The sequence below is a fragment of the Panthera uncia genome, assembly GCF_023721935.1.
Source record: "Panthera uncia isolate 11264 chromosome A3 unlocalized genomic scaffold, Puncia_PCG_1.0 HiC_scaffold_11, whole genome shotgun sequence".
Lineage (NCBI taxonomy): Eukaryota > Metazoa > Chordata > Mammalia > Carnivora > Felidae > Panthera > Panthera uncia.
In genome coordinates, this window is record NW_026057578.1 from 60,975,623 (window position 1) to 61,003,519 (window position 27,897).

Here is a 27,897-nt window from a genome sequence, read left to right on the forward strand (position 1 = left end):
CTCCTGAGCAGGTGCAGGAGAGTGGGTGTCTGAGAGTGCACCTGACTCAGCTGAAAGCGGTTCCTGCTGCCTTCAGCGGGCTATACGCCCACACTGGTATTTTGGTCAGTGTTACAGAGCCACTGAGCAATCTGGCCCAGGCAAAAGCCTCTGGCCTGCCCTGCCCCCAGGAGCTAGCTCTCTATAAAAGGGCTGAGCCACTCAGCTCCTCTCACTGGGGGTGTGAAGAGCAGGGGGGACCATGGATGTCATCAGCATCCAGCAGTTGGTAAGAACAAGGGGCAGAGGGGAGGGAGGCCAGGCGATTGTCTAGACTGCAGGCTGGCTCGGCAGAACGAGGAGGTCCAGCTAGAGGAGGGCAGGCAGCTTCTATCTGTGGTCTAAGGATCAGGTTTTAGGAGCAGAAACATGCGGTGGTTTTCTGGTGTGGCAGCCCAGTTCTGTGAGGTAGCGAGAGAGGGAAGCAATGGGAAGATGCGGAGTGACGGCAGACGTGACAGCCCTCAAGTTTAGTGAGTTTTCCTCTGGACTGTGATGGTAAAAGAGAAATTGGAAGTGGTAGGTTACTTTGGAAGATATGAGTGTAGCTGGGGTGTGGGTTTAGTTCAGCTGCTAGGATAACCATCACTCTGGAAATGGTCCAGAGGGTCTGGCTGCCTTGCTTGGGGTAGAGGAAGGGTGCTCTTGAGTTCCCAGGCAGTGAGAGAAGCGGTGACACCAGTGACACTTAGGGGTGTCTGTTTTGGTGAGGCAAGGCACGGGAGGCCCAGGACTCAGGTTGCCCAGTAAGCCCCTCTGCAGGCCAGTGCCTTGGCGGGCCCAGCCCAGTGCAGCCTCTGCTGGGAAGTGGGTTGCTGGGCTTGAGGAAAGTTAGGTTGCCAGCGTTTACTAGTTAGTTCTGCATGCTGGGAGCCCTAGGCTCTGCCATCTGTCATCCCGTTTCCCCTCTCCCCCAGTATCCTTATTCCTTAGTGCTCCCCAGCTCTTGAACCCCCAGTGGGTGCGGGGGATAAGAACAGATCATGATATGGTGGGTTCTGCCCCAGCAAAGTCCCAGTACTTAGTTTCCTCCTCAGCCTCGTGAGCTAATTGCTAGTGTTACCCCCATTCTAGTGATGAAGAAACAGAACTTCACAGGAGCCAAGATTTAAACCCAGGAGTTCACAATTTTACCCACGAGGCATGTCCTCTGTCCTTCTGAGCTCGGGGTTAGATGGCAGTATGGCGTGGTCTGGTAGGAATGTAAGGACGATGGCCCAGGAGGGAAGCTGAGGTGTCACCTACCCTGAGCATACCTGGACACAAGCCCAGCAGTATAAATAGATGTGGCATCACGCCCCTGACCCTGTGTCCTGCTGACAGGACAGGGTAGGCGGCAGTTATCCTGGGCCCCAGGCAACACTATAGTAGGTGAGAGCCAACATCCACAGGTGGCAGGGAGCATGCCAGCAGAGCACCAGGAAACTGCGAAGGGTCAGACCACCCCGACGTCCACAACACTAATCTCTGTAGGTCTGCTCTTCCCAGGATCCCTGTACTGCACTGCTGTGTCTTCTAAGAACTCTTCATTTTTCTGAGTGTTTATCCTTATCCTGCTCCTACAGGTATGTGGAGAAAGAGTTGAAAGGAAAGCGTCGGGATGTGGACATGGCGTTGCTGATTGTGGAGGCGGGCCCAGAGCCTGGAGGCTGGGAGCCCAAGAGGCCGTGGCCTGGGAGCAGTGGAAACTCGAAGAAGAGAAGAAGAAGAAAGTGAGCAGTGCTTGGGGGCCCAGTGGGTGCCAACGCCAAGGGTCAGCAGTGAGGGCCTCAGGCGGCTGGGGTCCCTCCGGTGGGTGGGAGACATAGTGAGCCCAGCCAGGAGCCTGCCCCCGAGGCTTCCATGACCAAGGCTGACTACTGGTGTGGTCTGGTCTTGTGCCCCAGCTTGAGAGATTGAACAACTCCAGACTGAATCTGGAGACTCTGGCTGACTTGGAAAACTTGGTTCAAAGACGGAGAAAACGACTGAAACGCAGAGTCCCCCCTAGGACACCTGAGCCCACGGTTAAGGTAAGTGAGGAGTCAGGGTGAGGAGAGAGTGCACACCTGGGGCCGGAGTTTGTGGGGAAGTGCTTCCTCTCCCCCGGGAGGGCTTGGGGAAGAGTGGATGCTGCCAACCACCAGCTCACTGCCAGGGCCCGCCAAGCTGAATGAAATCCATTTTGGAGGGCACACAGCCCCCTACTTGTTTGCTGGGGGACCACACACAGGGTGGCTTAAACAACAGAAGGTTATTCTCCCAGTTCTGGAGGCTAGAAGTCTGAGATCAAAGTGTCAGTGGGGTTGGGTTGGTTCCTTGTGAGGGCTGTGGGGGAAAGTCTATCCCTACCAGCCGTCTAGCTCCCGGGGCTTGGTGGCTAGCTTTGGTGTTCCCTGGCTTGTGGGTACATCACCCCAACCAGTCTCTGCCTGAGTTCACATGGCACTCTCCCCATGTGCATGCTGTGTCCACATGTCCCCTTTCATTAAGGACACCACTCATATTGGATTAGGGCCCACTTTATTCCAGTGTGACTTCATTTTAACTAATTCCAGCTGCTTATTTCCAAATAAGGCCACATGCTAAGGTCCTGGGGTTGGGATTTTAGCATATAAACTTAGGGGGTGGGGGGCAAGGCAACCCATAATGGGCCTAATAGGTGCCTAGTCAGTCAGAATCTCCTGGAGGGTGGGTTTTTAAGAATCTCTGATTTGGGGGCACCTGGGTGGCTTAGTCAGTTAAGCATCCGACCATTGGTTTTGGCTTCAGTCGCAACCTCACCATTCATGAGTTTGAGCCCCGCATCAGGCTTCATGCTGACAATGCAGAACCTGCTTGGGATTCTCTCTCCCTCTCTCTTTGCCCCCTCCTGCTTGTGGGAAAAAAAGATTAAAAAACTCTTGATTTGTACAAGCCACCAGCCAATGCTAGTCTTTAGCCAGCTCTTAGGGGCCCGCTTGGCTAGAGTGGTAGGGCCCCAGAGGCCTGTGGTTTTGGGAAATGATTTGGTCTCCTTCAACTTATCCAGCTGCAGCCCCAGGCCCAGCTGGAGTCTGTGGACCTGGAGATGTTCCTGAAGGCAGCTGCTGAGAACCAGGAGACCCTGATTGACAAGTACCTGACAGATGGAGGGGACCCCAATGCCCATGACAAGGTAGTGAGAGTGGGGTGAATCAGACTGCAGTGTCAGCGGCTGCAGGGGTGCTGTCTTCAGGGTATTTTAGTTCTGGCCTACGAAACTGCAGGCCTTTTCTATCTTAGGGGGCATGAGTTGCCTCCTGAGCCAGGAGGGAAGGGCCCTTGGTGTGATCAGGCAGCAGGCACATCTGTTCAAGGAACCCAATACTGGGAATAGGACCCGGGGCAGGGCCTTAAAGGGGTGGCCATGCTCCCTCTGCCTCATCTCCTGTCTCTACCCCAGCTGCACCGCACAGCCTTGCACTGGGCCTGTTTGAAGGGTCACAGCCAGCTCGTGAACAAGCTGTTGGAGGCAGGTGCCACTGTGGATGCTCGAGACTTGGTGAGAACTGGGAAGGCCCACCCTCACGGCAGACACCCTGCCTTGCACACAGCACGTCAGTACGTTGATGCTTTTGTTTTGTAGCTGGACAGGACACCTGTGTTCTGGGCCTGCCGTGGAGGACACCTGGACATCCTCAAACAGCTGCTTAACCAGGGAGCCCAGGTCAACGCCCGGGACAAGGTGAGGGGTGCACTGCTGTGGGGTGGTCTGCTAAAGAGAAGACCCAAGAATGCACAAGAGCTCAAGCTATTCGTGGAGAAGCGAAAGCACAGCCTTTCGGGGTTGCGATGAGGCCTCACCACTTGGAGCAGACAGATTCTCATCCACTCCCTTAGATCTGGAGCACCCCCCTGCATGTGGCCGTGCGCACGAAACACTGTGACTGCCTGGAGCATCTCATTGCGTGTGGAGCCCACATTGACGCACAGGACAAGGTAAGGTGCTGGGCCTTTTGGACTTGGGTCAGCTCCACCTGGGAACAGTGACTGAGAGAGCCAGAGCTCGAGGACAGCACTTGCCAACTTGAACCTTCCAAAGATGGGGAGGTTGGGAGGATAACATCCCCTTTCTCAACAGGAAGGGGACACAGCTCTACACGAGGCTGTGCGGCATGGCCACTACAAAGCCATGAAGGTACTGCTGCTCTATGGAGCCAAGCTGGGCGTGCAAAATGTGGTGAGTATGAGCAGGGCTGAGGCCCTGGCCTGAGAAGTGTGGGTGGAGCTCTTAAGGAGAAGGGGACTGATCCAGTATCCTTGTTCCTAGGCCTCAGTGACCCCGGTGCAGCTAGCACGAGACTGGCAGCGGGGCATCCGGGAAGCTCTGCAGGCCCATGTTGGGCATCCCCGCACCCGGTACTAGTGACAGCAGACCTGCAGGGTCACTTCACAGCCACCATTCCATCCCCTTTACCTCCCATCCTTATGTCTTGTCATCCGCACCACTCTGTGGGTCTCACCTCAGTCCTTATTCCTCTGTCCTGGGACTGCTTCCTCAGGCCAGTCCTAACAGGACTGAGCAGCAGCACTGAGGTCAGCAGGTGAATAAAGCAGGCCTCCCTGGCCCGAGTCAGGGCTGACTTGTTTCCTGCCAGGGCACCAGCTAGGAAGGGCTGACGCAGAGGACCACAGGGAAGCAGGGAACAAAGTGGGTCCAGATGAGGAACAGTGTAGGGAGAGTGGGAATCCAGGATGGAGCGAAAAAGAAGTCCTAAACCTTGAGCTGCCCAGGGTTGGGTACTAGGTGTCCTTGGTGTCCCCTGATCCTCAGTCTGAGAGACTGTGTCCCTCCCTCCACGAGGGAGAGGGGGGCGGGGATTCAGTACATGGCTTGTGGCTGCCCTGGGGCAGGGGTTTCTCTGGGGAATTCCATTCCTATCAGCAGCAACCCTGATAGCATGTGGAGTGGCTCTAGACAACTTTGGCCTTAGGGATTCTGGAGGTGGGTCTGGCAGTCTGGAGGGGACGCTCAATAGGTTTGAGGCCCCACTGCAGAAGTCCAGTACCAACCTGGTTGCCTCAGAAGCCCTAAGACTGAGGAGCTAGAGCTGATGTTTATTTTAGGGAAACTTTGTGCCTACTGCCTCAGGGCTTTGGTCAGCCTGCCTGCCGCTCTCTAGCTGACCAGCTGGTGGCGCTTCTGGTAAGGGTGAAGTGCCTGGGAGCTGGGGATTGCTTGTGGCCCACCCAGCTTTTGGGGTGGTGGCCCGTAACCCTACTTACTTTGCCTCAGGCAACATCGCCCTGGCACTAGAGCTTGAGCCTGGACCTTGCAGCTGCACCTGCTCTGCTTTCTCCCACCGCTGAGATGGGACATCGAGGAGCTGGTGGCTCAGCCCTGGAGGGGAAGCAGAGGAGAGTGAGGAGCACACCTGCTGCTTTCCCTCCTCTGCTAAGTGGTGGCAGATTTAGGACCCAGCTTCCCACGAGCTCTCCTGAAGGTCCCTTCCTTCCACTGCCTTTTCCGCTCCATGGCGCACTGGCGCAGACCCATACTGCTGGCAGGGCTGGGTCCTGAACTGGCGGAAAATGAGTTTTAAGGAACTTTGCCCTAAATGGAGAACTACAAGCTGAGGCCCCAGCTTTAAGATGAAGGGTCAGCCTCCCTCACATACATAAGGTACCTGGATTGACATCCATTTTGCAGTTCTTTCTAGTCTAACATTGGTGGCCTTCTTGGGCCGAGCACAAGGCTATTCTTAGGATGGAAAAAGCGACTAGAGCTCCCACCGGGGGCCACACACCTTCCCTTCTCATGGACAGCCCCTGCCCTGTGGTGAACTGTAAGGACAGTTTGCCCAGGTGCCGGAGCCATAGGAGAAATAGGCATTCAAGTCCATGGAGAAGACGACCCCCCATCTAGAAAATGGGGACCCTTACTTGACAGACAAAAATACCATTTTATACGCATCAATATTTTTTGTTCATTAAAACTGGTTGACTATCCATCACAGCCTACTTGTCTGTTCTGGGCTGGGAGGGGCCAGTTCATTAGGTCCGAGGCCTTGTCTTCCTCAGCAGCAAAGCTCAAGCCTGTTAGCCATACTGGCCTGACAGCAAGATGGGCTCCCAAGTGCAAAGTGGGGAGTCCAGGCACTTGGCTTGTGTGCTCAAGGCATCACTCACTCACTCACTCACTCACTGATGGGCAAGTTCCAAGAGCACTGGTTCTCAGACTTGGCTGCTTATCACAATCACGAGGGAAGGTTTTAAAAAGTCCTGATGTCCAGGGGTTCCTGGTAAGCTTCTGACTCTTAATTTCGGCTCAGGTCATAGTCCTGCCTAAGATCCTCTCCCTCTGTCCCTCCCCAACTTTTTCAAAAAAAAAAAAAAAAAAAAAAGGTCTTGATGTCCAAGCTAGTTAAATTCTCTCTGGGGTAGGACCCAGGTATCACCACTATGATGCAGATGACACACCTCTCTATGTAGGAAACCCTTAAGGATCTACAAAAAAAATCACCTAGAATAAAGGAGTTCAGGATCTCAAGATCTAAAACAAACATACAAAGGCCTATTTCTGCATATTAGCAATGACTACGTGGACATGAAACTTAAAAAAACACAGTTCCACTTAAAAATTGCTTTTAAAAATGAAAATAGTACTTAGATGTAAATCTAACAAAACATTTAAGGACTTGTATGCTGAAAACTTCAATACAATGATGAACAAAATTAAAGGAGAGTTAAAATAAATGGAGACCTACCTTGTTCGTGGATTGGAAGATGAGACCTAGTAAAGATGTCAATTCTCCCCAAATTGACGTACAGGTTTAATGCAGCTCCTACCAAAAATCCCAGCAAGATTTTTTTTGTAGATAAGATTACTTAGAAACTCATAGCTAAAACATCTTTGAAAAATAAAGTGGGAGGAACTGGTCTACCCGACTTCAAGACTTAATATAAAGCTATGGTAATCATGACTGTGGAATTAATGGAGTGACAGAGACAGATCAGTGAATGGAACAGAACAGACAATGCAAACATAGAAATATGCCCAACTGATTTTTGACAAAGGTGCAAAAAAAAAATGTAATAGAGGAATGCCTTTTCAACAACTGGTGCCAGAGCAACTGGACATCTATAGGCTGAAAAAAAAAACCCTTGGGGCACCTGGGTGGCTCTCAGTTGGTTAAGCATTCAACTCTTGATTTCAGCTCAGGTCATAATCTCACAGTTCATGAGATCCAGCCCTGTGCTGGATCTGTGCTGACAGCAGGCTCTGTGCTGACAGCAGAACCTGCTTGAGATTCTCTCTCTCCCTTCTCTCTCTGCCCCTCCCCTGCCCACGTGCACTTGCTATGCCTCCCTCTCTAACATTAAAAACAAAAATAACCTAAATCTTGCACAAAAATTAACTCAAATGGATCACAGACTTAAACGTAAAACATAAAACTGTAAAGATTGTACAAAAAACAGGAGGGGCACCTGGACATCTCAATCAGTTAAGTGTCCAGCTTTGGCTCAGGTCATGATCTCTTGATTCCTGGGGTTAAGCCCCACATTGGGCTCTGTGTTGACAGCTCAGAGCCTGGAGCCTGCTTTAGATTCTGTGTCTCCCTCTCTCTCTGCCCCTCCCCTACTTGCACTCTCAGAAACATTTGAAAAATTAAAAAAAAAAAAAAAACAAAACAAAAACAAAACAGACAATCTTTGGGATCTAGTACTAGGTAAAGATTAGACATGATACCAAAAGCACAATCCATAAAAGGAAACGGGTAAACTGGAGTTCATCAAAATTAAAAACTTTTCCTTTATAAAGAATCCTGTTTAGAATATGAAAAAAATAAGGGACTGGGAGAAAATGTTTGCAAACCAAAAATCCAACAAAGGCCTAGTATTTAAAATATATAAAGAATTCAAAACAATAGTGAAAGACCAAACCAATTACAAATGGGCAAAAAGAGGGGCACCTGGGTGGCTCAGCTGTTTGAGCGTCCAACTATTGGTTTCAGTTCAGGTCATGGTCTCGCGGTTCGTGAATTCGAGCCCCCCACTGGGCTCTGCGCTGACAGTGCAGGGCCTGCTTGGGATATTCTCTCTCTCTCTCTGACTCTCTCCTGCTCGTGCTCTCAAAATAAACAGAACTTAAAAGAAAATGGGCAAGGGGCACCTGGGTAGCCCAGTCAGTAAATGTTCAACTTCAGCTCAGGTCATGATCTCACAGTTGTGGGTTCGAGCCCCACATCAGGCTCTGTGCTGACAGTTCAGAGCCTGGAGTCTGTTTCACATTCTGTGTCTCCCTCTCTCTCTCTGCCCCTCCTCAGTTTGCACTCTCTCAAAAATAAAACATTAGAAAAAAATTTAAAAAAAAAAAGGCAAAAGAACAGGTATTTCACAAAATAAGCACATGAGAAGATACACATCAGCCATTCTGTTAATACAACTAGAAGCCACAAAGATATCACTACACACCTACCAGAATGGCTAAAATAAAAAATGGTGACAATACCAAGTGAAGATTTAGAGAAACTGGATCACTCACACATCCCTAATAGGAACATAAAATTGTACAGCTAAAGACATGTAGCAGTTTGTTTAAAAAACTAACCATGCAGAGAGGCACCTGGGTGGCTCATTCAGTCAAGCCTCTGATGTAGGCTCAGGTCATGATCTCACTGTTCATGAGTTTGAGCCCTACTTCAGGCTCTCTGCTGGCAGTGTGGAGACCACTTAAGATCCTCTGACCCCCTCTCTTTCTGCCCCTCCCCCTGCCTTCTGCTGTCTCCAAAAATAAACATTAAAAAAAAAAAAAAACAACTATGCAATGACCATACAACCTAACAATTGCATTACTAGACATTTTCCTCAGAAAACCAATGTTTACACAAAAACTTGTAATGAACGTTCATAGCAGCTTTATTCGGAATAGCCAAAAACTGGAAACCACCCAGATGTCCTTCAACGGGACAAGGAGTATATCAAGGAATACAATGCAGTAATCAAAAGGAATGAACTACTGACACACACAACAACCTGGATGTATCTCTGGAGTATTACGCTGAGTGAAAAAAGCCAATCCCAAATGGTTACGTACTATATGATCTCACACAACATTCTTGAAATGACAAAATCTTAGAACAGTGGTTGCCAGGGATTAGGGATGGAGGCCAAGCGGGTGGGTGTGGTTCTGAGGGTGCCCGGAGGGAGATCCTCGTGGTGATGGGGTAGCTCTATCTAGGCTGAAGTGGTGGTTACACAAATCTACTTGTGACAGAGAACTATACACCCACATTGTGCTAGTGTCAGCTTCTGGGTTTTGATACTGTATTATAACTATGTAAGAAGTAACCATTAAGGAAAACTGGGTGAAGGGTACCTCTAGCTTTGCAACTTCCTATGAATCTGTAATGGTTTCAAAATAAAAAGTTAGTTAGAAAAAAAGTAAGCAATAACTCTAAATGCAACTTGGTATCCTGGATTGGATCCTGCAACAGAAAAAGGACATTATTGGAAAAACTGATATAATCCAAGTAAAGTCTGTAATTTAGTTAACAGTTTTGTACCAATGTTAATTTTTTCTTAGTTCTGATAGATGTACCAAGGTTATGTAAGATATTAACATTAAGGGAAAGGGTATATGGAACTCTTCTGGGAATCTAAAATTATTTCAGGGGCACCTGGCTGGCTCAGTCAGTAGAGTATGCAACTCTTGATCTCAAGGTTGGGAGCTCAAGCCCCACACTGGGTATGGAGCTTACTTTAAAAACAAACAAAAAAGGGGCGCCTGGGTGGCGCAGTCGGTTAAGCGTCCGACTTCAGCCAGGTCACGATCTCGCGGTCCGTGAGTTTGAGCCCCGCGTCAGGCTCTGGGCTGATGGCTCGGAGCCTGGAGCCTGTTTCCGATTCTGTGTCTCCCTCTCTCTCTGCCCCTCCCCCGTTCATGTTCTGTCTCTCTCTGTCCCAAAAATAAATAAAAAACGTTGAGAAAAAAAAAAAAAAACAAACAAAAAAATTAAAATTGTTCCAAAAAAAAAATAAAATCCTGATACCCAGACCAATTAAATCAGGCTCCCTGGAAGGTGGGCCCCAGGTATCCCATATTTTTAATTTACCAGGTGATTCTAATGTGCAGCCAAAGTTAAGAACCATTGTTCTGGAGACAGATGATGTCTAAGTATCTGTTTCCCAACCTGGGTTTGCTCTTAGACTTCCTTGAGAACAGTTTCTAAGTGAGCATGCCAATGTTCTTTGGCTTTCATTCCCACTAGTCCCAGATAAGGGATTCAAATTCCTTTGAGAAAAGTTCCAGAAATCCTCCTTCCTCCCTATCCAATCTGAGATCCTAGGTCTCTATGATGCCCCAGTTTCTACACCATTGAAGAACTGTGGAAGGTAAATGTGGGTAAACCAGAAGAAAAAGACAAATGCCTTCTTATTCCCAATTCTCTAAAACCCTGTAGCTAAGAATAGCAAAAAAGCAGAGAGCTGAAATGTTTCAGGGGTATAAAAAAACCTGATGTCCTGTTCTTTTTTTTTTTTTTTTTTTTAAGAAAGGGGATGAGGATCTGCCTGGTGTATAACCAACCTTCCCTCCTCCCCCTTGCTGTTCTCCCTGCAAATTACAGCCATACAGCTCTCCACAGAGGCCTAGGAAGAAGGTACAAAAACAGGTCTAGCAGTTGGTTAATCTCCCTGGGATCCAGCAACTAAGGATTAGGTGCAGCAGACCCCTTCCTCCCATATATGACCTCTTCTTAAAACACAGAAAAAGACAAATACTGTTAGTGGCAACTAAGCAAGACAGGCTGAGAAGCAGAAAGAGCAGGACTCCTCAGTGCCACTGGGGGCCAGCTTGCTTGCTCAGGGCTCTGAGCTCAGGGCTCAGAGAAGCAACCTCCACAGGAGGGAGCAGGACAGTGGGACATACTTGTGGGTCATCGTGCTTCTTCTAGGTTTGGCACACGCAACAGGCAGGGGCATGTGCTTTGAAACATGGCATTGTAAGGGAAGCCAAATAGTTCACTGTGGCCAAGGTCATGGATGTGAACCCCCAGCCAAAACTAGTGCTCTTGGTTTGCTCAAAAAGTGCTGCCGGCAGCAGAAAGTTGGCAAATTAAAAGCAAAGTGAGTACAGGTAACGGCCACATAAAGGCAATAATCGTGCACTCACATCATGGCTTGGCCCAAAGAGGTATAAATACACTGCACTGTCACAGGGAGAAGGCTGGGTCCTGGGGACCGGAGATGACAGTGTTCTTTCCATTCCCTTCAGAAGCAGGCCTGGAGGGCTGCGCCCCAGCTAACCCCCATTTCCTAAAGGAGGGCAGGACCTGCTGAAGGCTTCTGGCACTGAGGTCTGGTTCTGAGGACAGCCCAAGACCGACATCTATAAGGGCCATCTAAAACGTGGCCTGGAGGGGATGGGGACAGGCTGACAGGAAGCTACTCCTCGGCTCTCCAGTTCCCCACGTGCTTGTCCATTGCCCACACCTGGGGCTGCCTGGCAAGCAGTTAAACCCCTGGGTTCCGCCCAGGGCTCTCCTCTGCTGGGAGGCCAGGTCTGCTGTGGTTGGGCCCTAGAGGAGAGAGGGAAAGGAAAATTAATATCAAAATCAGTAAAGGGAGCAGGCCTTATCAAAACCAAGTGTTAAAACTGTCTTCAGGAAAAGAAGGGGTGGGTAAGACAGAGGAGCCTCAGGACACCTCAGTATCAAGGCAGAGCTGGGAGTGATGAGTTAGGAAAATAGGCTAACTCCACATCACAAGAGAAAACCACTGGGAGGAGGGGATGCATCACTGAGAGGCAGGAAAGCAGGGCAGGGGGGTTCTGCTCACGGGAGGCCAAGGCCATAAATGCTGGACGAGAGGAGCCCGCCCTGGCCAATAAAACACCTGCACTGGAAGGAAGGTTTAGTTTCCAGTGCCGAGTATTTCATGACCCCTCCTGTCTTCCAGAAAAATGAAAAGTAGGAACAAGGGACAGGAAGAGCCCACTCACCCTCCCACCCCCCAAGAGAAACACCTCCCAGGCAGGGGTGGGAGTGGGAGCGGTTTCCAGGGCTCCTCCCAGCAGCTAGAGGGCTGGGGAAGGAAAGCAAAGAGAAAGGGAAGATATTTACCTTGGGTGTTTTCTGAAAACAAAAAATGCTCACTAGTCCACAGTCAATTATCAACTGCAGTTTCCAAATGTGCCAAAGAGGGAAAGGTCTACGGGGAAGGCTAGAGAGAGCAGAGGGGAGAGAGACAAGAGGAAACCAGCTATGCAGCTGCGCCGGCAGGGCCTGTCGGCTTGGGCAGCACCGAGGGCACAGATGCGCTGGGCGGGGTCGGGGGCCTGGGTGGCGGCGTGCAAACACGCTGCCTGAGCCTCAGAACCAGAGGGAGCAGGAAGCGCAGCGTCTGGAGTGGACTCTCCCTTGGAAATCAGCTCTGTGAATGGTTGTTGCGCAGTAGTTACCCCGAGTTTGAAATGGCAGGCCAGGGGTCAGGAAACTTTCTGTAAAGGGCCAATATTTTTAGGGTTTGCAGGTCATATGGTTCCTGTGGCAACAATTCAACTCGGCTGTTGTACTAAAGGCAGCCATATACAACCCATAAACAAGCAGGTCGGGTCCAATAGGACTTTATTTACAAGAACCGGCAGCTGGCCAGTTTGCCGACCCCTGCTGTAGGCAGTTAAAAATGATTGTGCCTTCCAAGCATCTCAATAAAGGCATTTGTCTGCCAGGAAATCTAGTGCCAAAGTCAATCAGGGGATAGTTCTGACCTGCACTATTTAAGCAATGTCCCCAGCAACACCTCCATGTGTGCAGCGACACTAAGCTCTCCTGGTCAGCAGAGTGCCACCCACCAGAGAGACTGCAGCAAGAACTTTGGGAGCCGAGGCAGGAGCACAAGCACAGCAGGCAAGCCCCACTAGGGACAAATGTCAGGGCGCACTTAAGGGAGAAGCAACATCATGGCAACAGAACAGGGGATGCTAATCCATTACACAGAGGAAAATGACCCACAGAGCCACTGTAAATTACAGGTTTCCCTGCTTTCCCAAAGTAGAGTGTTGCTATGGAACCTTCTGTAAGCCAGAATGGCAGAGAGCGAAGATGCAACCACCATTTCATAAAGCAAAAGCCCTCTTCGCATTTCTTTCAGTTAGTGAAAACAGGCAAGGACGTAGATACTTTGTAAAAGCAAAGCAGCGCCAAGCAAACTTTCGGAGATACCTGTAGTCCCTTACAGGACTGCCCAATGAACAGCTGAAGCCAAAAAAGGACGGTAAAACACTGCATGTATAATAAAAAAGGAAATGAAGGAAAAACCATCCTTCTTAGATTTAGGTCTACACCTTGAAAAGAACATGTGCAGTCTGAGTAGCAGATGGACCCACACAGAGTTCAGGCTGAGAAAACCAAGACCAATGCTCACATTTTGAAAGAACAACATACTGGCTTTTGAGACCCAAGTCTAATGAGATGGTGTGAACCTCTATACAAGTGGCATCTCACAAAACAACAGTATCACAGTAAATACAGACCTGTGATCAGTCCTAAAAGGCAGAACACCACCTCTCAGCGCACGTTCACGGAGAAAAGGCTCAAACGCCCAGATCCAGGGTTTGAGCAGCACACCTCAAGCTGGGGCCCCCTTCTACCAACACAGAGATGAAGCACTCGGGCTGAGCCGCTAACGTGGCCCAGGGTGGGGCTTTCTGTCCCTTGCACCTACAGGTCACCTCTCAGAACGTATCTTTCTACCATAAAAACATATTCGTGTTCTCAAGTGTGGGTTTAAGAAATCAGAGCTGTTCCCTATGAGACACCAAGGCCAAGGGCAGGCACAGGTTCCAAGCCAGAGTGCCTAGGTCTCTCTCTGCTTCTGACTCTTCATCTGTAAAATGCACCTTACCATTACCACCTCTGAAAATGGCTGGGAAGTTTTCTTGGATGAGTTAGGACAAGGAAAGCTCCTAGTACAGTGTCAGGCAGAGTAAGCGTTCAAATGAGTTCGGTGTCCCCACTGCAGAGTGCCCAGGGCAGCCGATGGCCTCTGTGGAAGCCCCCCCCCACTCCTCCAGCACCACTCAGCCTTGGAGTGTATCTCTAACCCCAACTCAGGAGCTCAATCAGAATAAAAGTACCTTCTTGAGTAGTAAGGAAAATAAGTTCCCTGACTTTTTACCACTCCTACCCAAAGGCCTCTCTCCATAGGCTTTTTATTTTCCCTCCTTATGCTCTTGAAGGCATGGTTTGCCATCCCACAACCTACCCCACACTGCAAAGTCTATTTCTTCCAACGTGATACTCCTGCTCAAAGTGGAACCCTGGATCCGAAGGGCACGCCTTAAATATTAGCTTCACCTGACTGAATGTCTCAACAAGTACCCTTCTCGGTTTCTGGGATGGTGTCGACCAGCCACCTTCTGAGCCAGGCCCACTGGTGACCTAGATCTTCATTTTTCAGGTGACCTAACTCTAATCCTAAATGACCAAGAGTGTCTGAGCTTGACCTTATTCCCACTTAGCAACTATTCTCTAATTAAGTCAATCCATCCTAACAAGCCCTCCAGAGAAAATGCTAACTTAACATACTTTCAACGTCAGCTGGTCTACAGCGCAATGTCATCCAAGCTTTAAAACCAGTGAAAAGAGAAAGAGGAGAGGATGGGCAAAAAAGGGGACAAGGAAAGAAGAATGCAAGGCAGAGTGAGGGCAGAGAGAGTGAGTCTGTGTGTGCGAACAGCAAGGACGGCACAGGACATGAACTCCCTCTGGGCTGACACACGGTGGGATGTGGCCATGAGGGGCTCACCTGCTGCTGTGGCTGTCTTGTCACCGAGGAGCCTGATCTGGCTGCCTGGGATGACCTGGAGATCTGCGCTCTCTGGGGACTGTGGCAGGTTCTGGGCTCGAGTAGCCAGGAGTGCATTGAGGTACTGCAGCCGCGTGACCTAGAAGATAGGAAGCATTACCACGCAGGTGCGACTCGTGAAACCAGATGGAGAAAGTGAGGTATGAAAGATCACACCTCTCCCTCCTGCCCACAAGCACCAGAACTAGGTGGGAGAGTCACACTCAGCAGGACCAAGAAAAATGAATAACTTTAAGCAAGCCAAGGGAAGAGGGGAGCAATCAAGCAGTGTTTTTAAGATCTCAAAAGGAAACTGGGTACAGTCCCAGTGACGGGACTAGACTGTCAGCAATCAGGCCTCCAGGGGCCAAGACCGTCTGTCCTTCAGAGCAAGTACAAGGCCGTGCTCTGTGTGTGAACTCTCAGGTTGACTCAACTAGAATCCACTCTTAATCCATACAAATTTGTGACCAGCTGGTTCAGCCCCTTGGGGACACAAAGCTGATTAAAAACCAGTACCCATGTGGGGCGCCTGGGTGGCGCAGTCGGTTAAGCGTCCGACTTCAGCCAGGTCACGATCTCGCGGTCTGTGAGTTCGAGCCCCGCGTCAGGCTCTGGGCTGATGGCTCGGAGCCTGGAGCCTGTTTCCGATTCTGTGTCTCCCTCTCTCTCTGCCCCTCCCCCGTTCATGCTCTGTCTCTCTCTGTCCCAAAAATAAATAAAAAACGTTGGAAAAAAAAAAAACAAAAAACAAACCAGTACCCATGAGCAGCCCAGTCACCTTAATGAACTGTAGGTCGGAGAGGGCCCGCACGGTGTAGTCAGGACAGTACGCAGACAAGCGGCCACCATCGGTTGGCTCAGATTGCAGGTCATGGCGGATGGGCTGGAGCGAGGACACTGGGGACTGGTGAACTATCAGAAGAAACAAACACTGACATCTCTGGTGGGGACAAATGCAGTCTCTAACATCCACCTCACAGATAGCTAGAACATAGAGAAGGATGGCAAGCACACTTCCTCCTGGGAAAGGCTAGCAGGGGTAGGAGCGAGCAACAAAGATGAGCCCCAAAGAAATGCTGCCCATTCCCTCAACGCAGCACAGAGATGAGAAAAGCCAGCCTGTCCCAAAGAGCAATGTCTGACAGGACAGGGCAACTGGGTGGTTCAGTCCATTAAGTGTCCGACCCTTGATTTCAGCTCAGATCGTGATCTCACAGCTCATGAGATTGAGCCCCAAGTCAGACTCTGACCTGACAGCTCAGAGATTATCTTGGGATTCTCTCTCTCCCTCTCTCTGCCCCTCCCCCCGCTTGCTTGCTTGCGAGTGTGCATGTGTGTGTACTCTCTCAAATGAACATTAACACAGACACACACACACACACAGGAACACCTGGAAGAAAGGGAGGCCAGGACCTTTCCCCCAGCAAGCAGCCAGGAAGGTCAGACTCTGCCCAGCCCAGCAGCTGAACCCAGCATTCCACTCCCAGAGGGCTGCGACTTACCTGAGGACGGTGCTGTCAGGGCAGATACTCCATAGTAGGTGAAGGCCCCATTCTCAAACTTCAGGCCCTCTTTCCCGATCTCCACCTCAACCCTGCCCTGGGAGGTGTAGGGAAAGGGAGGAAGGAGGAGCAGGGAAAGAAACAGATGCAGACAGATTACCTTTCCTGCCGGAAGAGAGCACAAGGAGAAAGCAGCAACCCCAGTTATTCAGGGGGTGTGTATCTGGATGATCCTCCCTCTTCTCAGACCCTTCCCTAGTTTCTGAGCAAGTGGGAGGCCCCAGTCTGGGCTCCCAGTTACCTGCAGGATGAGAATGAAATAATCCACCGGCTGGCTGCGCTGGTACAGGTAATGGTGGGCAGCCAGACGGTTGCTCTCGTCAAACCTCACTTCCTGGTTGACGCTGGGATGCTTCAGCAGGTGCAGCAGGACCTTCTCGGAGATTCGCAGGGGGCTGAATACATCCACCTCTGCCCCGTGGTGGAAAAAAGGGACAGTGTCCACCAGGCCCAAAGTGGCCTGCACAGCCACACCCGACTCCTGCTGCCCCACGAGCCAAGTCACCTCCCCAATACAAGAGAACTGGGCAGGCACACACCCACCCGCTGCTGTGGCTCGCCAGAGGTGGCACCAGCCTGGCCCCAGCTCTCAGCCACCTGGCAGACAGGAGCTGCCACTCAGGTGCCCTGAGATGCTGACAGGGCTACAGAGAGAAGCACATGTTCTGGACACTGTCCTTACTGGGAATGAGGGGACACCTGGTGTCCGCCTGGAGGTCTCCTGACCCACTGGACGGGGAGCAAGAGAGCAAAGACAAGGCCCACCCTTCACCCTCACCTCGGGACAGGAAGCGCTGGGTGGCCAAGAGCAGCTGAGGCGAGATTTTCACTTTATATTCATCGTCAGACACCTTGAACAAAGAGAATTCCTCTTTCCGCCTGAGAGGGGCACTCAGAGAAGCAGGCTTCTTCCTCACTGTGGCATCTCCTACAATGGCAAGAAGGCCTGCTGAGCCATCAGTAGCCCTCCAATCAACACAACCAAGCCAAGGCCTGGAGGTTCTTGGGGATGGGAGGGGGCAGCAACCCATATTCTTGCTATATCCCGAGGGAGTATGGAAAGCGACTGCTCCTCTCCTCAGAGTTGGGAGATAATACTGGTATAACAGCAAGACCACTTGTAAAAATAATAGACATTCTTGGTCATTAAGAGACCCCTCACCAGAAAGCACGTGTTTGCAGATAACTGGTGCTAAACAGCAGCAGCTAACCTGATGTCTGCACGCCTATGGCAACCTGAGGCACCAAACTAAAGAGGCTGCATTTGGGGGACAGTTGCATGGGCAAAGTGATTCACCTGATAACAAACAGGGGTGGGGTGTTCAGTGTCCCAAGTGTGCATGTGAGACCTCAGCCATCGAGCACGGGTTCTGCGTCTACCCTACAGATCTCAGCCATCATCCCAAGAGGCAGACACTTCTTTTTTTTTTTTTTTCTTTCAACGGTTTTTTTTTTTTTTTTTTTTTTTATTTTTGGGACAGAGAGAGACAGAGCATGAACGGGGGAGGAGCAGAGAGAGAGGGAGACACAGAATCGGAAACAGGCTCCAGGCTCCGAGCCATCAGCCCAGAGCCTGACGCGGGGCTCGAACTCACGGACCACGAGATCGTGACCTGGCTGAAGTCGGACGCTCAACCGACTGCGCCACCCAGGCGCCCCGAGGCAGACACTTCTAAGACAGGCCCCAGAATCTTGTTTTGGAAAGACCCTCTTAGCAGTAAAGAATGGGATACTTGGAGGAAACGTTTCCGTACTGTACAAAAGAACATGAGAAAGTAAGGGCCAAGGCAAACAGGAGACTGGGAAAGGCCCATAAAGGGCAGAGTGTCCCCTCTGTGCTGGAGAAACCAAACAATGCAGCTATGATGAGAGCCCCAGGCAAGCACTGAGACTGTAAAGGCCGTGGCTCCCCAGCCAGGCGCAGGTGTGGGGCCTCGGACACCTGACCTGAGGCAGGGCTAAAGGGAGAGGGGCCTGGCTAGGTAATAGCTCTGACTGGAGATCCAGCCTCATTTTCAGCAACACGGAGACCTACTGTCCTCTGATGCACACAATACATCTCAGTAGGCTTAAAAGTTGAGATGGAACACTACCAGTAGTCAAGACTCACGGTAATCCTCAGACTCATCCAGGATCTCAGACTTGATGATCTCCTCAATGACGTCCTCCAGGGTGACCAGGCCCAGCACCTCGTAGAAGGGGTCACCTTCACCCTCGTTGTTCACCCTCTGCACGATGGCCAGGTGGGACTTCCCTGGGGGAGGGGACACTCAGATTACAGCTTGCCAGGGGCCTCCCGTTTTGCTTACTCCCACCTGTGACAAGCTCACCAAAGGGACAGAAGTTGATGTTTTTCCTACAAGGTGCCAAGCACAAGGTGGGACTCACTTTACATCGAAGGAACCTAGATCTCAGACACTGTGTTCACCCGCACAAGGGCACCCAGGCAGTGGCAGAGCAGACTCAGCCTCTGGTCTAAATGAACGTGGCATAGACAAGGATGCATCAGACTAAGACAGGTGCAATAGGGTTGCACACACAAGGGCACCAACTCCAGAAACACAGCCTCCTCTGGGACAATCTAAATGGCAGAGCAGAGAGGGGCCACCCAGTGACTCTCCTAGGAAAGTTTTCCCAATTCGGAATGCTGTCCTTTATTTCCAGAAGCCAAGGTCTATGAAAGTTATCCAGGGAGAAGATGGTAAATGGTAATCAGCCAGTCAGAGCCCCAACTGTGTGGGAGGAAGAGCAGCAGCCTGGAACTGTTCACTTTCCTCTTCTTCAGATTAGCTTTCTGTTTGTTTCTTTGATAAAGAAATGTAAGCTTGAAAAAGCCCAAGCCTCAGAGTGCTGGGGAATATTGAGAAAACTTCAAGAATCTACTTTTTTTATCTACGAAACTTTATACCTGTCCAAAAGAAAAAAAATGCAAGCTACCTAGGTCATTGTAAATTTCTGAGTAGCCACATTAAAAAACAAAAACCAAACCAAACCAAAAAAAAAAAAAAAAAACCACAGGTGAAATTAATTGACAGCATATTATTAACTCAATATAGCCAAAATATTTCAACATTCAATCAATATAAAAACATCAAAACAGGGACCCCTGGCTGGCTTAGTCAGTGGAGCATGTGCCTCTCGAGTTCCGGGTTGTGAGTTTGAACCCCAAGTTGGTACAGAGATTACTTAAAAATAAAATCTTAAAAAAAAATAAAAATTAAAATTAATTAATTAAAAATTTAAATAAATTAGGGGTGCCTGGGAGGCTCAATCGGTTAAGCTTTTGACTCTCGATTTCAGCTCAGGTCATGATCTCCTGGTTCTTGGGACAGAGCTCCACATTGGGCTCTGCACTGACAGCACAGAACCTGCTTGGGATTCCCTCCCTTCCCCCTCTGCCCCTCACCAGCTATCTCTCTCTCTCAAATACATAAATTTTTTCTTAATAAAAATTTTTTAAAGATTGAAACATATTTTCCTTTTTTGCACTGTCTTTGAAGTCTGGTGTGTGTTAGGCACTTCCAGCACACCTCAGACCAACTACCTTTCAAGAACTTGATAGCCACATGTGGGCAGGGGCTGCAGAAGGGGTTGTGCAGGACTAGGATACAAAACTAAGAGAAACTCACCTCAGCCTTTGTTACTGATGAAAAAAACTTAAGGTAAAAGCTAGCCTGGATCCACGTAAGGGAGTATTTGCTTCGAAAATCTCTCAGTTTAAAAAAAAAAAAAATGACTAGTAATTTAATAAAATCTTTCAGTAAAGAAAAAAGTCAAGTTCACTTCTTTGTGTGAATAATACTTTACATACCTTGGGTTTAATTACAGTGTGGTGAACAGAGTTCAGAAACACACTCTCTGGAACTCTGTCTGGCACACACTGCCTTATTCTTTCAGCATCCATGCCCCACCCCCCCAGTGTCAGGTGCAGGAAGACCTCTGCTCCAACTTTAGATTGAACAAAATGACCAGTCAACCAAAAGCTATTATTATTAGACCACTGGTCAGATCATCAAGAAAGGAATGAGGCTCTAAAAGAATAAAAAGAAAACACTTAACTATATTTCATCAAATCTAAGATGTCCTCAATTGTGAGATACATCCTGATTGCAGAGAAGTTCAAACACAAAAAAATGTGCACCTGAGACGTGAAGGATTGCAGCATTTCGTGCCTACTGTGTGCTGGCCACTAAGGGCTTTATTCAGTTATTAACTTACAAATCCTTCAACAACTCTATGAAGGAACAGAACATTATTCCCATTTACAATTTGCAGAGAAAACTGAGACCAAGAGAAGGTTCAGTGACTCACCCAAGTGCAAAACCTGGATTTGATGGGGCACCTGGGTGACTCAGTCAGTTAAGCATCTGACTTCAGCTCAGGTCATGATCTCACAGTTCTTGAGTTTGAACCCCACATCAGGCTCTCTGCTGTCAGCACGGAGCCTGCTTCAGATCTTCTGTTCCCCTTTCTCTCTGCCCCTCCCCTGCTTATGTCTGTGCACTCTCTCAAAAAAAAAAAAAAAAAAAAAAATTAAAAACCCCCCAAAACAAAAAAAACATGGGATTTGAACCCAGGCAGTTGGCTCCTGAATCTGTTCTCTTAACCACCACACTCAACTGACTTTCACTGAAGAGAACAAAAAACCCGAATCTTAGGAAATCCTCCCCTCTGGGTGAGTTACACGTGGCCAAGGTACTCTCTCCAGCACAGGAGCCCTTCTAAAGAAAAGTATCGTTTTCTAGGATGCTCTAACATCCTCAGACAAAAATTAAAGGCAGAAATGACTATACCATCTTTCCTGCTTCCAGGAGGAAAAGGCCAGGGGTTGCCTAGAACTACCTGCTCTTTCCTGCTGAGACAGAAGCATTGAATGAGGAACTCAGCATTTCTAGATGCTTCCCAGCACTGGGTATCTGTGCTGGGAATGGTTCACACTGGCAGACAGACATCATTTCTACAAGGGCCAAGGCAAGGCCCTTGTAGGACAGCCCTCATGGGGAAACACCAAAGCTCAACATACAATTTTGGTCAGATTCTGGGAACCAGAGCCCAGGTTCTAGATGACCATCTAAGAGAACTCATTTCAGCTCCATTCTTCCAGAATGCCAGTCGCTTTGGCATGTTACCTTTAGAATGGATTAACTTCTCCCTTGCTTTCAAACAGTTTTTTTAATTTTTTTTAATGTTTATTTATTTTTGAAAAAGAGAAAGACAGGCAGACCATGAGTGGGAGAGGGGCAGAGAAAGGGGGACACAGAATCCGAAGCAGGCTCCAGGCTCTGAGCTGTCAGCACAGAGGCTGATGTGGGGCTCAAACTATGAGCAGAGCAGAGAGATCGTGTCCTGAGATGAAGTCAGATGCTTAATGAATGAGCCACCCAGGTGCCCCCAAATGTTTTTGTTTTTGTTTTTGTTTTGAGAGAGAGGAATGCCATGTGCGAATGGAGAAAGTGACAGAGGGAGAAAGAGACTCTTAGGCAGGCTCCATGCTAAGCATGATGTGGGGCTCGATCCCACAACCCTGGGATCATGACCGGAGTCTAAATCAAGAGCCGGATGCTTAACCAACTGAACCACCCAGGTGCCCCACTTTCTAACTTCTGTAAAACAGGCACAAGTTTCTCAGTGGCCTGCCACATGCAATGACTCAATATCAAACAGATGAAAGCAAAGCCCTTGAAAGATCCCCTAACACAATGGCCATGTGGTTTATCTCTAGACAGAATGTCCAAGGGGTCCAGAAGGCAACCATGAAAAAGTAGTAGGGGTACACACAGAACAAGCAGCTGGAGGGATTAAAGTTTATTTCTCATCTGATAGGATAAAAACGTCCTGAAAATATACAGGCCCCTGGCTGGCTGACTGGAAACACTAACACAGACCCTAGGACGGCTGCCTACAGGCTCTCCCCAAGCAAGTTCTACGGAGCCACAGACAAGGGGGCAGATGGTGCATCTTACCAACATCAACCAGAAAGCCCTGCAAAAGCTCTTGGGAGTTTTAATTTCAGTTAGCAAGCTCAAATGTACTCAATTATATGGATGCTAGAGGACTCTTCCATAATGTCTAATTTCTAGAATATTTGTAAAAATGCAGTTGGAGTTTAAATTCCTTTGCCTTCCTTTACCTTTTAATATATTATTTATTTGTTTATTTGTTTTTGAGACAGACAGAGCGTGAGCAGGGGAGGGGTAGAAAGACACACACACACACACACACACACACACACACACACACACACACAGAATCTAAAACAGGCTCCAGGCTCTGAGCTATCAGCACAGAGCCTGACGCAGGGCTCAAACTCACAGACCATGATTATCATGACCTGAGCTGAACTGACTGAGCCACCCAGGCGCCCAACCTTCCTTTATTTTTTAAAGCAACTGTGGGAACATGTCCTAGGAGAAAAGTGCCAGGGTAACATTCCTCACAACAGCTCTGACTCTTTTCAGAATCATGGGGATCCTCTGGCCTCTGACAGTGAACCAGAACTCAGTTCATTTAGTATATGTGCTGCCGAAGCGAGCACCAGAACTCAGTTCATTTAAAGCAGAGACTTTGAAAAGCTCACGCATCCTAATTCCTCCTTTGGTTGAATGTCCTTGAATGTTTTCATTAGGGAGTTGACAAAGATGACAGGATTAAAAGCTCTAAAACAACACATGTTATTTACCACAACTCCAAAGTATTCACACTTCCTGGTAATGTTTGCACAAAATAATCGGTGTCATCTCAAGTCTGCACACTAAGGGGCACCTCACCAGAGAAGGTGCCTCTCCCAGACTATAAAGTTCCAAAACAGACGATGCTCTGAAGGAATGAAAGGAACAGGGCCGGAATGGTAGCTGCCAAGATGCCAAGGACTCCAGCTTCAGGAAATTCAGAGGGCACCACCACCTCACACACTTGGCAGAGAGATGGGAAGGGAATCGATTTCTAAAACCTCAGGCGCCATAAAGGCTGCAATACGCCCTTTGTTCATAAACAGAATGAAGAAAGGGGTAAGGCTACAAAGGACTTCAATGAGGAAAAATAGGTATCTACCAAAGGACTGCACTGCAAAGAGAAGCAGAGAAGCCTGCCCAATGTCAGAGGAAAGATATAGCCAACCTGCCCTGAGAATGCCCCTCACCTGCCACAGGAGGAGGAAGGCAAGGAGGACTGAAGAGCTTCCCATTCAACCTTCAGGTTCCCCAGAGCTGCTCCGAGTCCACCACCCCAGAACAGGAGCAGCCCAGACTGTGGGCCTTCTCTCCCCACCGGCTCCTTCCTATCAACATTTAAACACCCAACCAAAGACACCCAACTCGCCCATCTTAAAACCAAAGAGCTAAGGCCTTCTCCCCTGTCAGTTCTCTCCCAACCACTGCTCTCTGGCTTCCTCTTTGTAGCCATACCTCATGGAAGGTCCATCTACTTCAACTGTCACGTTCCATCACCCCACACCGTAGCACCAAATCTGCTCTCTCAAAGGTCAAGGGTATCCTGGTTGCTGGATCCAAATGACATGACGCTGGCCTCTCCTGAATCATTCACCTTCCCTTGGTAAGTGGTCTCTTCCCTTAGCTTCTAGGACGTTCTAAACCTCTGGCTCTCCTCAGCAGCCTCTCCTCTGCTACCCTCCATCCCTTTTATGCTTGTGCCCTCAGGGGGTTAGGCCTTTTGCACCATTCCTGTGGCTTGACTGAGGGACCACTGCTATAACAACAACCAGATCTTTATCTCCTGCTTGGGTCTTTACCTCCTATTTCTCATCAACTGGTATAGCCTGCCTCTTGGGACACTGCACAGACAAATCCCAAATTCCAGTGTTCAGAACAAATTCGTCTGTGCCACCCCCCCCCCCCACCACAATGATCCCCTTCTCTGTAAGTGCTCTGCTTCAGAGAAGGCTAACACCACCCCCAAGCCAGAAACCCCAAGCCTCACCTTCAGCTCCTCCCTCTCACTCCACAGCTCTTCAGCGAACCACAAAGCTCTCTCAATTCCACCTCTGAATACCCTCTTGGACCTCCTCTCCAGGCCCACTGTACACCCCTGTTCAGCCTTCCAGCATTTCTTAGCTGGACCCCCACTCATTGGTCTCTACACCAGTCAGTGCTCTGCTCAAAGTCAGCGCCCAAAGATCAAGTCCAGGGGCGCCTGGGTGGCTGAGTCGGTTAAGCGTCCGACTTCAGCTCAGGTCACGATCTCACGGTCCATGAGTTCGAGCCCCATGTCGGGCTCTGGGCCGATGGCTCAGAGCCTGGAGCCTGCTTCCAATTCTGTCTCCCTCTCTCTCTGCCCCTCCCCCGTTCATGCTCTGTCTCTCTGTCTCAAAAATAGATAAACGTTAAAAAAAAATTACAATAAAAACTAAATACTAAGGGCAAAAAAAAAATTAAAAAAAAAAAAAAAAAAAAAAAAAAAAAGATCAAGTCCAGCCTTCCCAGGGTCTCAAGCTGGGAGGTGGCAGGGGCACGATGGAACCTTCCTCTATGGACTCCAGGACCTGAAGTGCTGGCCACCAGGCCACAAGAACTTCCACTGCCTGGGAGACTACAGTGGCCCAGAGAAGAGTACTTACCATCAGGAAGTCTGGCCCCCACCGGGGGCTTCCCTCCCCAGAGAGGGGCTGCATAGCCACTTTTTGGGGAAACAGCCAAGAGCAACCAAGAAATTCTCAAGCAAAGCAGTCAGAGCTGTGGAGCAAAGTCTCCCACACAATCCTAAGGTACAGTAATGACAGTAACTGCCCAACTATTCAACACCCATGCGGCCTGGGGCCAGGAGACTTCACAGCTGCCAAGCAGATCAGGAGCCTCCGCTCTCTGGTAAAGACCCTGCCTCACATTGTGCAGCCCTTAGGGTCAAGCCCATCCACAGCCCTGGGTGTCCCCCATGCTTATCCTGCAGGAGTTCAGGTGTGAGAAGCATGGCCAGTGGACAAAGAGCAGCCAAGCTCTGGGGAACACACCCAAGCCTGCCAATGGAGAGGACTAGAGAGGAACCCACACCTTCACACCCTTGGGAGGGTGGGTCTCACTTTTTACTAGCAACCTTAGAGTTGCTCAGATAAACCAAGGTGAAAAGAGAGGGTGAAAATGTGGAGTTAAGGGAGACCCAGAGAGACCTTACTCAGCATGAGAAAAGGGGAAGTTAAAACAAACAAAAAAGACCAGACAAAGGGGAGACTAAATCAGCATCCATAAAGTTGTTTCTGGTGAAATCAAAGTGGAAGTTTCTTTCACATCTGCAGGAAATTAGGAATCATTCCTTCTGTTATCAGCAAAGCAACAGCTCATCAGTGGCCTTAACAATGATCCCTGGAAACATCACAGACCAAACTAATTTGATATTATGTGTACAAATAACAGCGTCCAGGTAACTTGAGACTATACTCTTTTCTTTATTCTTTTAGTTTCTATTTAAGAATTTAGACCTATTACAAAGCCAAAACTCACAAAAATGACACTGACAAAAAAAGCTGGTGGGTTAGAACCAAGTGGGCATAGCTCCCCAAATTAGGCCTACAAGGAAAGAGGGGATTTTGCTGTCTATACCGCTCTAAAAGTCAGCTTTTAAATGGTACTTCAAAAGGTCACTGACAGCTGCAAGGGCATCATCTAAAAGGCCACTCGGAGGTCTCACTGCCCTCCATAAAGATGGGACCCTTTCGTTGAGACTTCCATAAACCCCCACTTTTTCCAGCGGAGGGCTCTGGCATTCGTGTCTCCTCCCCAATATCCCGTTACCTCGTTTGAACTCCTCCAGGACAGCGTCCAGCTTGGTGTCGTTGAAGACGAAGTGGAGTGGATGGTTGTAAAAGCGGGTGATGGTGCTGAGTGGTGTGCAGTCTTCGGGGTCCACGAAGGCCAAGTCCTTGAGGTAGAGCATGTCCACGATGTTGGAGCGCTCCTCCTCGTACACCGGGATGCGCGTGTAGCCGCTCTGCATGATGCTGGCCAGGACGCCGAAGTCCAGCACGGCGCTGGCGTCCAGCATGAAGCAGTCCTCCAGCGGAGTAAGCACGTCCTCTACGGTCCGACAGCGCAGCACGCCTTTGCTGAGATCGCTGTAAGGGTCGCCGCCCCCGCGCGCCAGTTCCAGCACGCGCTCGCGCAGCCTCCCGGGCCGCGCCGCCAGCTCCAGCAACTGGCCCACGGGCAGCGCCACCGGCAGGGTCAGCAGCACGGCCAGGCGGCTGAGGAGCAGCGCGCGCGGCGCCAGTGCCAACGCCCAGCGCCCGCTCACGGCGGCCGGCACCACCTCGCCCACCAGGAACACGAGCCCCGCGCTGCCTAGCACGGCGGGCACCGCACGCTGGCCTGCCGCGCGGTACAGCAGCACCGCCAGCGCTGTCTGCGCCAGGCTGGCCAGCAGCAACAACGCTCCCAGGGCGCAGCCGGCCCAGCGCCGCGTGGGCTCCAGGCGCCGCGCCGCCGCACGCTCGGCCTCCGAGCCGCTCTCGCGCAGCACCTGCACCTCGGCGGGCGCCAGCGCCAGCGCGCTCAGTTGCAGGCCCCGCGCCAGCGCCGCTAGAGCCAGCAGCCCCGCCGCCCCTAGGCCCAGCGCCCAGGGCGGCGCCGCCTCCTCAGCTGCCGCGCCGCCCGGCTCAGCGCGCACTGCCTCGGCGCGCAGGCGCAGCAGCGCGCTCCACTCGCCCGTGGGGGCCGCCGTCTCCTGGGCCGCCGAGCCATCCGGCTCCCCGCGCACCGCCAGCAGCGCCGAGTGCGGGCGCGCGGCCTCGGCGCGCAGGCGCAGCAGCGCGCGCCACTCGCCCGTGGGGGCCGCCGCCTCCTCGGGCGCTGCGGCCGGCCCGCCCTCGGGGCAGCCCGCCCCCTCGGGGGCCACCCAGGACCAGGAGCTGTTGGCCAAACCCGAGCCGAAGACGCGCAGGCGGAAGGTGGCCTCCGACGCGGCCCGCACCTCTCCTCCGCGCGCCCACCCCGCGTCCGCGGCTCCGTCTTGTTCCAGACACACACCCAACACTCGCGGGCCCGACGCCGCCTCTCCGGCGGCGTTGCCCAGGCAGAGCGCGGCGAGCAACCAGCCTAGCCGACCCGCCGCCGCCGCCGCCATCGCCTGCTGCCCCCTCTCGGCCTCCCGCGCAGCCTACCCCTCCGCCTCCTCCGGACCAATCGTCGCTAGTCTTGGCACCTCCTCCGCCAATAGGCGGTGGGCGAGGGCGGGTCCCAGGGTCGGACTAGGCTGCGCCGGGGAGTAAACAAGCGGCGGCGCGATCCTGGGGCGGGCCGGGGGCGTGGGGCTCTCAGCCCCGCGGGGTTCAGCCTTGAGTCCTAGGGTGAGGGGTGGCCAGCGTCGGGTGGCGCGGAGTGGCGAGCTGGGCGTCTCGTTCCCACAAGCTGTGCCGGCGCTCCGGGAGACCGGACTTGTGCTTTGGGAAGTCCCTGACTCGGGGCGCGGAGCGGAGCGGCTGGCAGGCAGAATTTCAGTATGTGACAGATGTGCCATTTATGAGGAAAGGGCCCGGGAACCACTGACCTAGGGGCAAGGAGAG

At 50.7% G+C, this 27,897-nt stretch overlaps 2 protein-coding genes across 3 annotated transcripts; one reads left to right on the plus strand and one right to left on the minus strand.

Annotated features, from left to right (window-relative positions):
• Positions 1 to 1,221: 1,221 nt before the first annotated feature.
• ANKRD23 (ankyrin repeat domain 23) lies at positions 1,222 to 5,769 on the plus strand. The gene is made up of 9 exons (XM_049649832.1): positions 1,222 to 1,234; positions 1,579 to 1,751; positions 1,926 to 2,051; positions 3,050 to 3,175; positions 3,443 to 3,541; positions 3,626 to 3,724; positions 3,880 to 3,978; positions 4,121 to 4,219; positions 4,310 to 5,769. The coding sequence occupies exons 1-9, from the start codon at positions 1,222 to 1,224 to the stop codon at positions 4,403 to 4,405; spliced, it is 930 nt and encodes a 309-aa protein (XP_049505789.1). The 3' UTR covers positions 4,406 to 5,769.
• Positions 5,770 to 5,861: 92 nt separating this feature from the next.
• CNNM3 (cyclin and CBS domain divalent metal cation transport mediator 3) lies at positions 5,862 to 27,491 on the minus strand. 2 transcript variants are annotated; one of them, XM_049651413.1, is made up of 8 exons: positions 26,132 to 27,491; positions 18,502 to 18,645; positions 17,170 to 17,319; positions 16,633 to 16,802; positions 16,332 to 16,428; positions 15,608 to 15,741; positions 14,788 to 14,926; positions 5,862 to 6,824 (listed from the first exon to the last, which is right to left on the minus strand). In XM_049651413.1, exons 1-8 carry the CDS (start codon positions 27,456 to 27,458, stop codon positions 6,715 to 6,717), a joined length of 2,271 nt encoding a protein of 756 aa, XP_049507370.1. In that variant the 5' UTR covers positions 27,459 to 27,491; the 3' UTR covers positions 5,862 to 6,714. The 2 variants fall into 2 exon arrangements, with proteins under 2 accessions (XP_049507370.1, XP_049507371.1); XM_049651414.1 differs by lacking the exon at positions 5,862 to 6,824 and adding an exon at positions 10,395 to 11,558.
• Between the last annotated feature and the right edge of the window lie 406 nt (positions 27,492 to 27,897).

Excerpts from the sequence above, each read along its gene's own strand:
- ANKRD23 (XM_049649832.1), top strand. Across the intron at positions 1,752-1,925 it reads AAGAAGAGAAGAAGAAGAAA|CTTGAGAGATTGAACAACTC; the intron begins GTGAGCAGTGCT and ends CTTGTGCCCCAG. Across the intron at positions 3,725-3,879 it reads AGGTCAACGCCCGGGACAAG|ATCTGGAGCACCCCCCTGCA; the intron begins GTGAGGGGTGCA and ends CCACTCCCTTAG.
- CNNM3 (XM_049651413.1), bottom strand. The coding sequence starts at position 27,458 with ATGGCGGCGGCGGCGGCGGGTCGGCTAGGCTGGTTGCTCGCCGCGCTC. Across the intron at positions 17,320-18,501 it reads GGATGAGTCTGAGGATTACC|GAGATGCCACAGTGAGGAAG; the intron begins GTGAGTCTTGAC and ends TTGCCATTGTAG. Across the intron at positions 16,429-16,632 it reads ATTTCATTCTCATCCTGCAG|GGCAGGGTTGAGGTGGAGAT; the intron begins GTAACTGGGAGC and ends TACACCTCCCAG.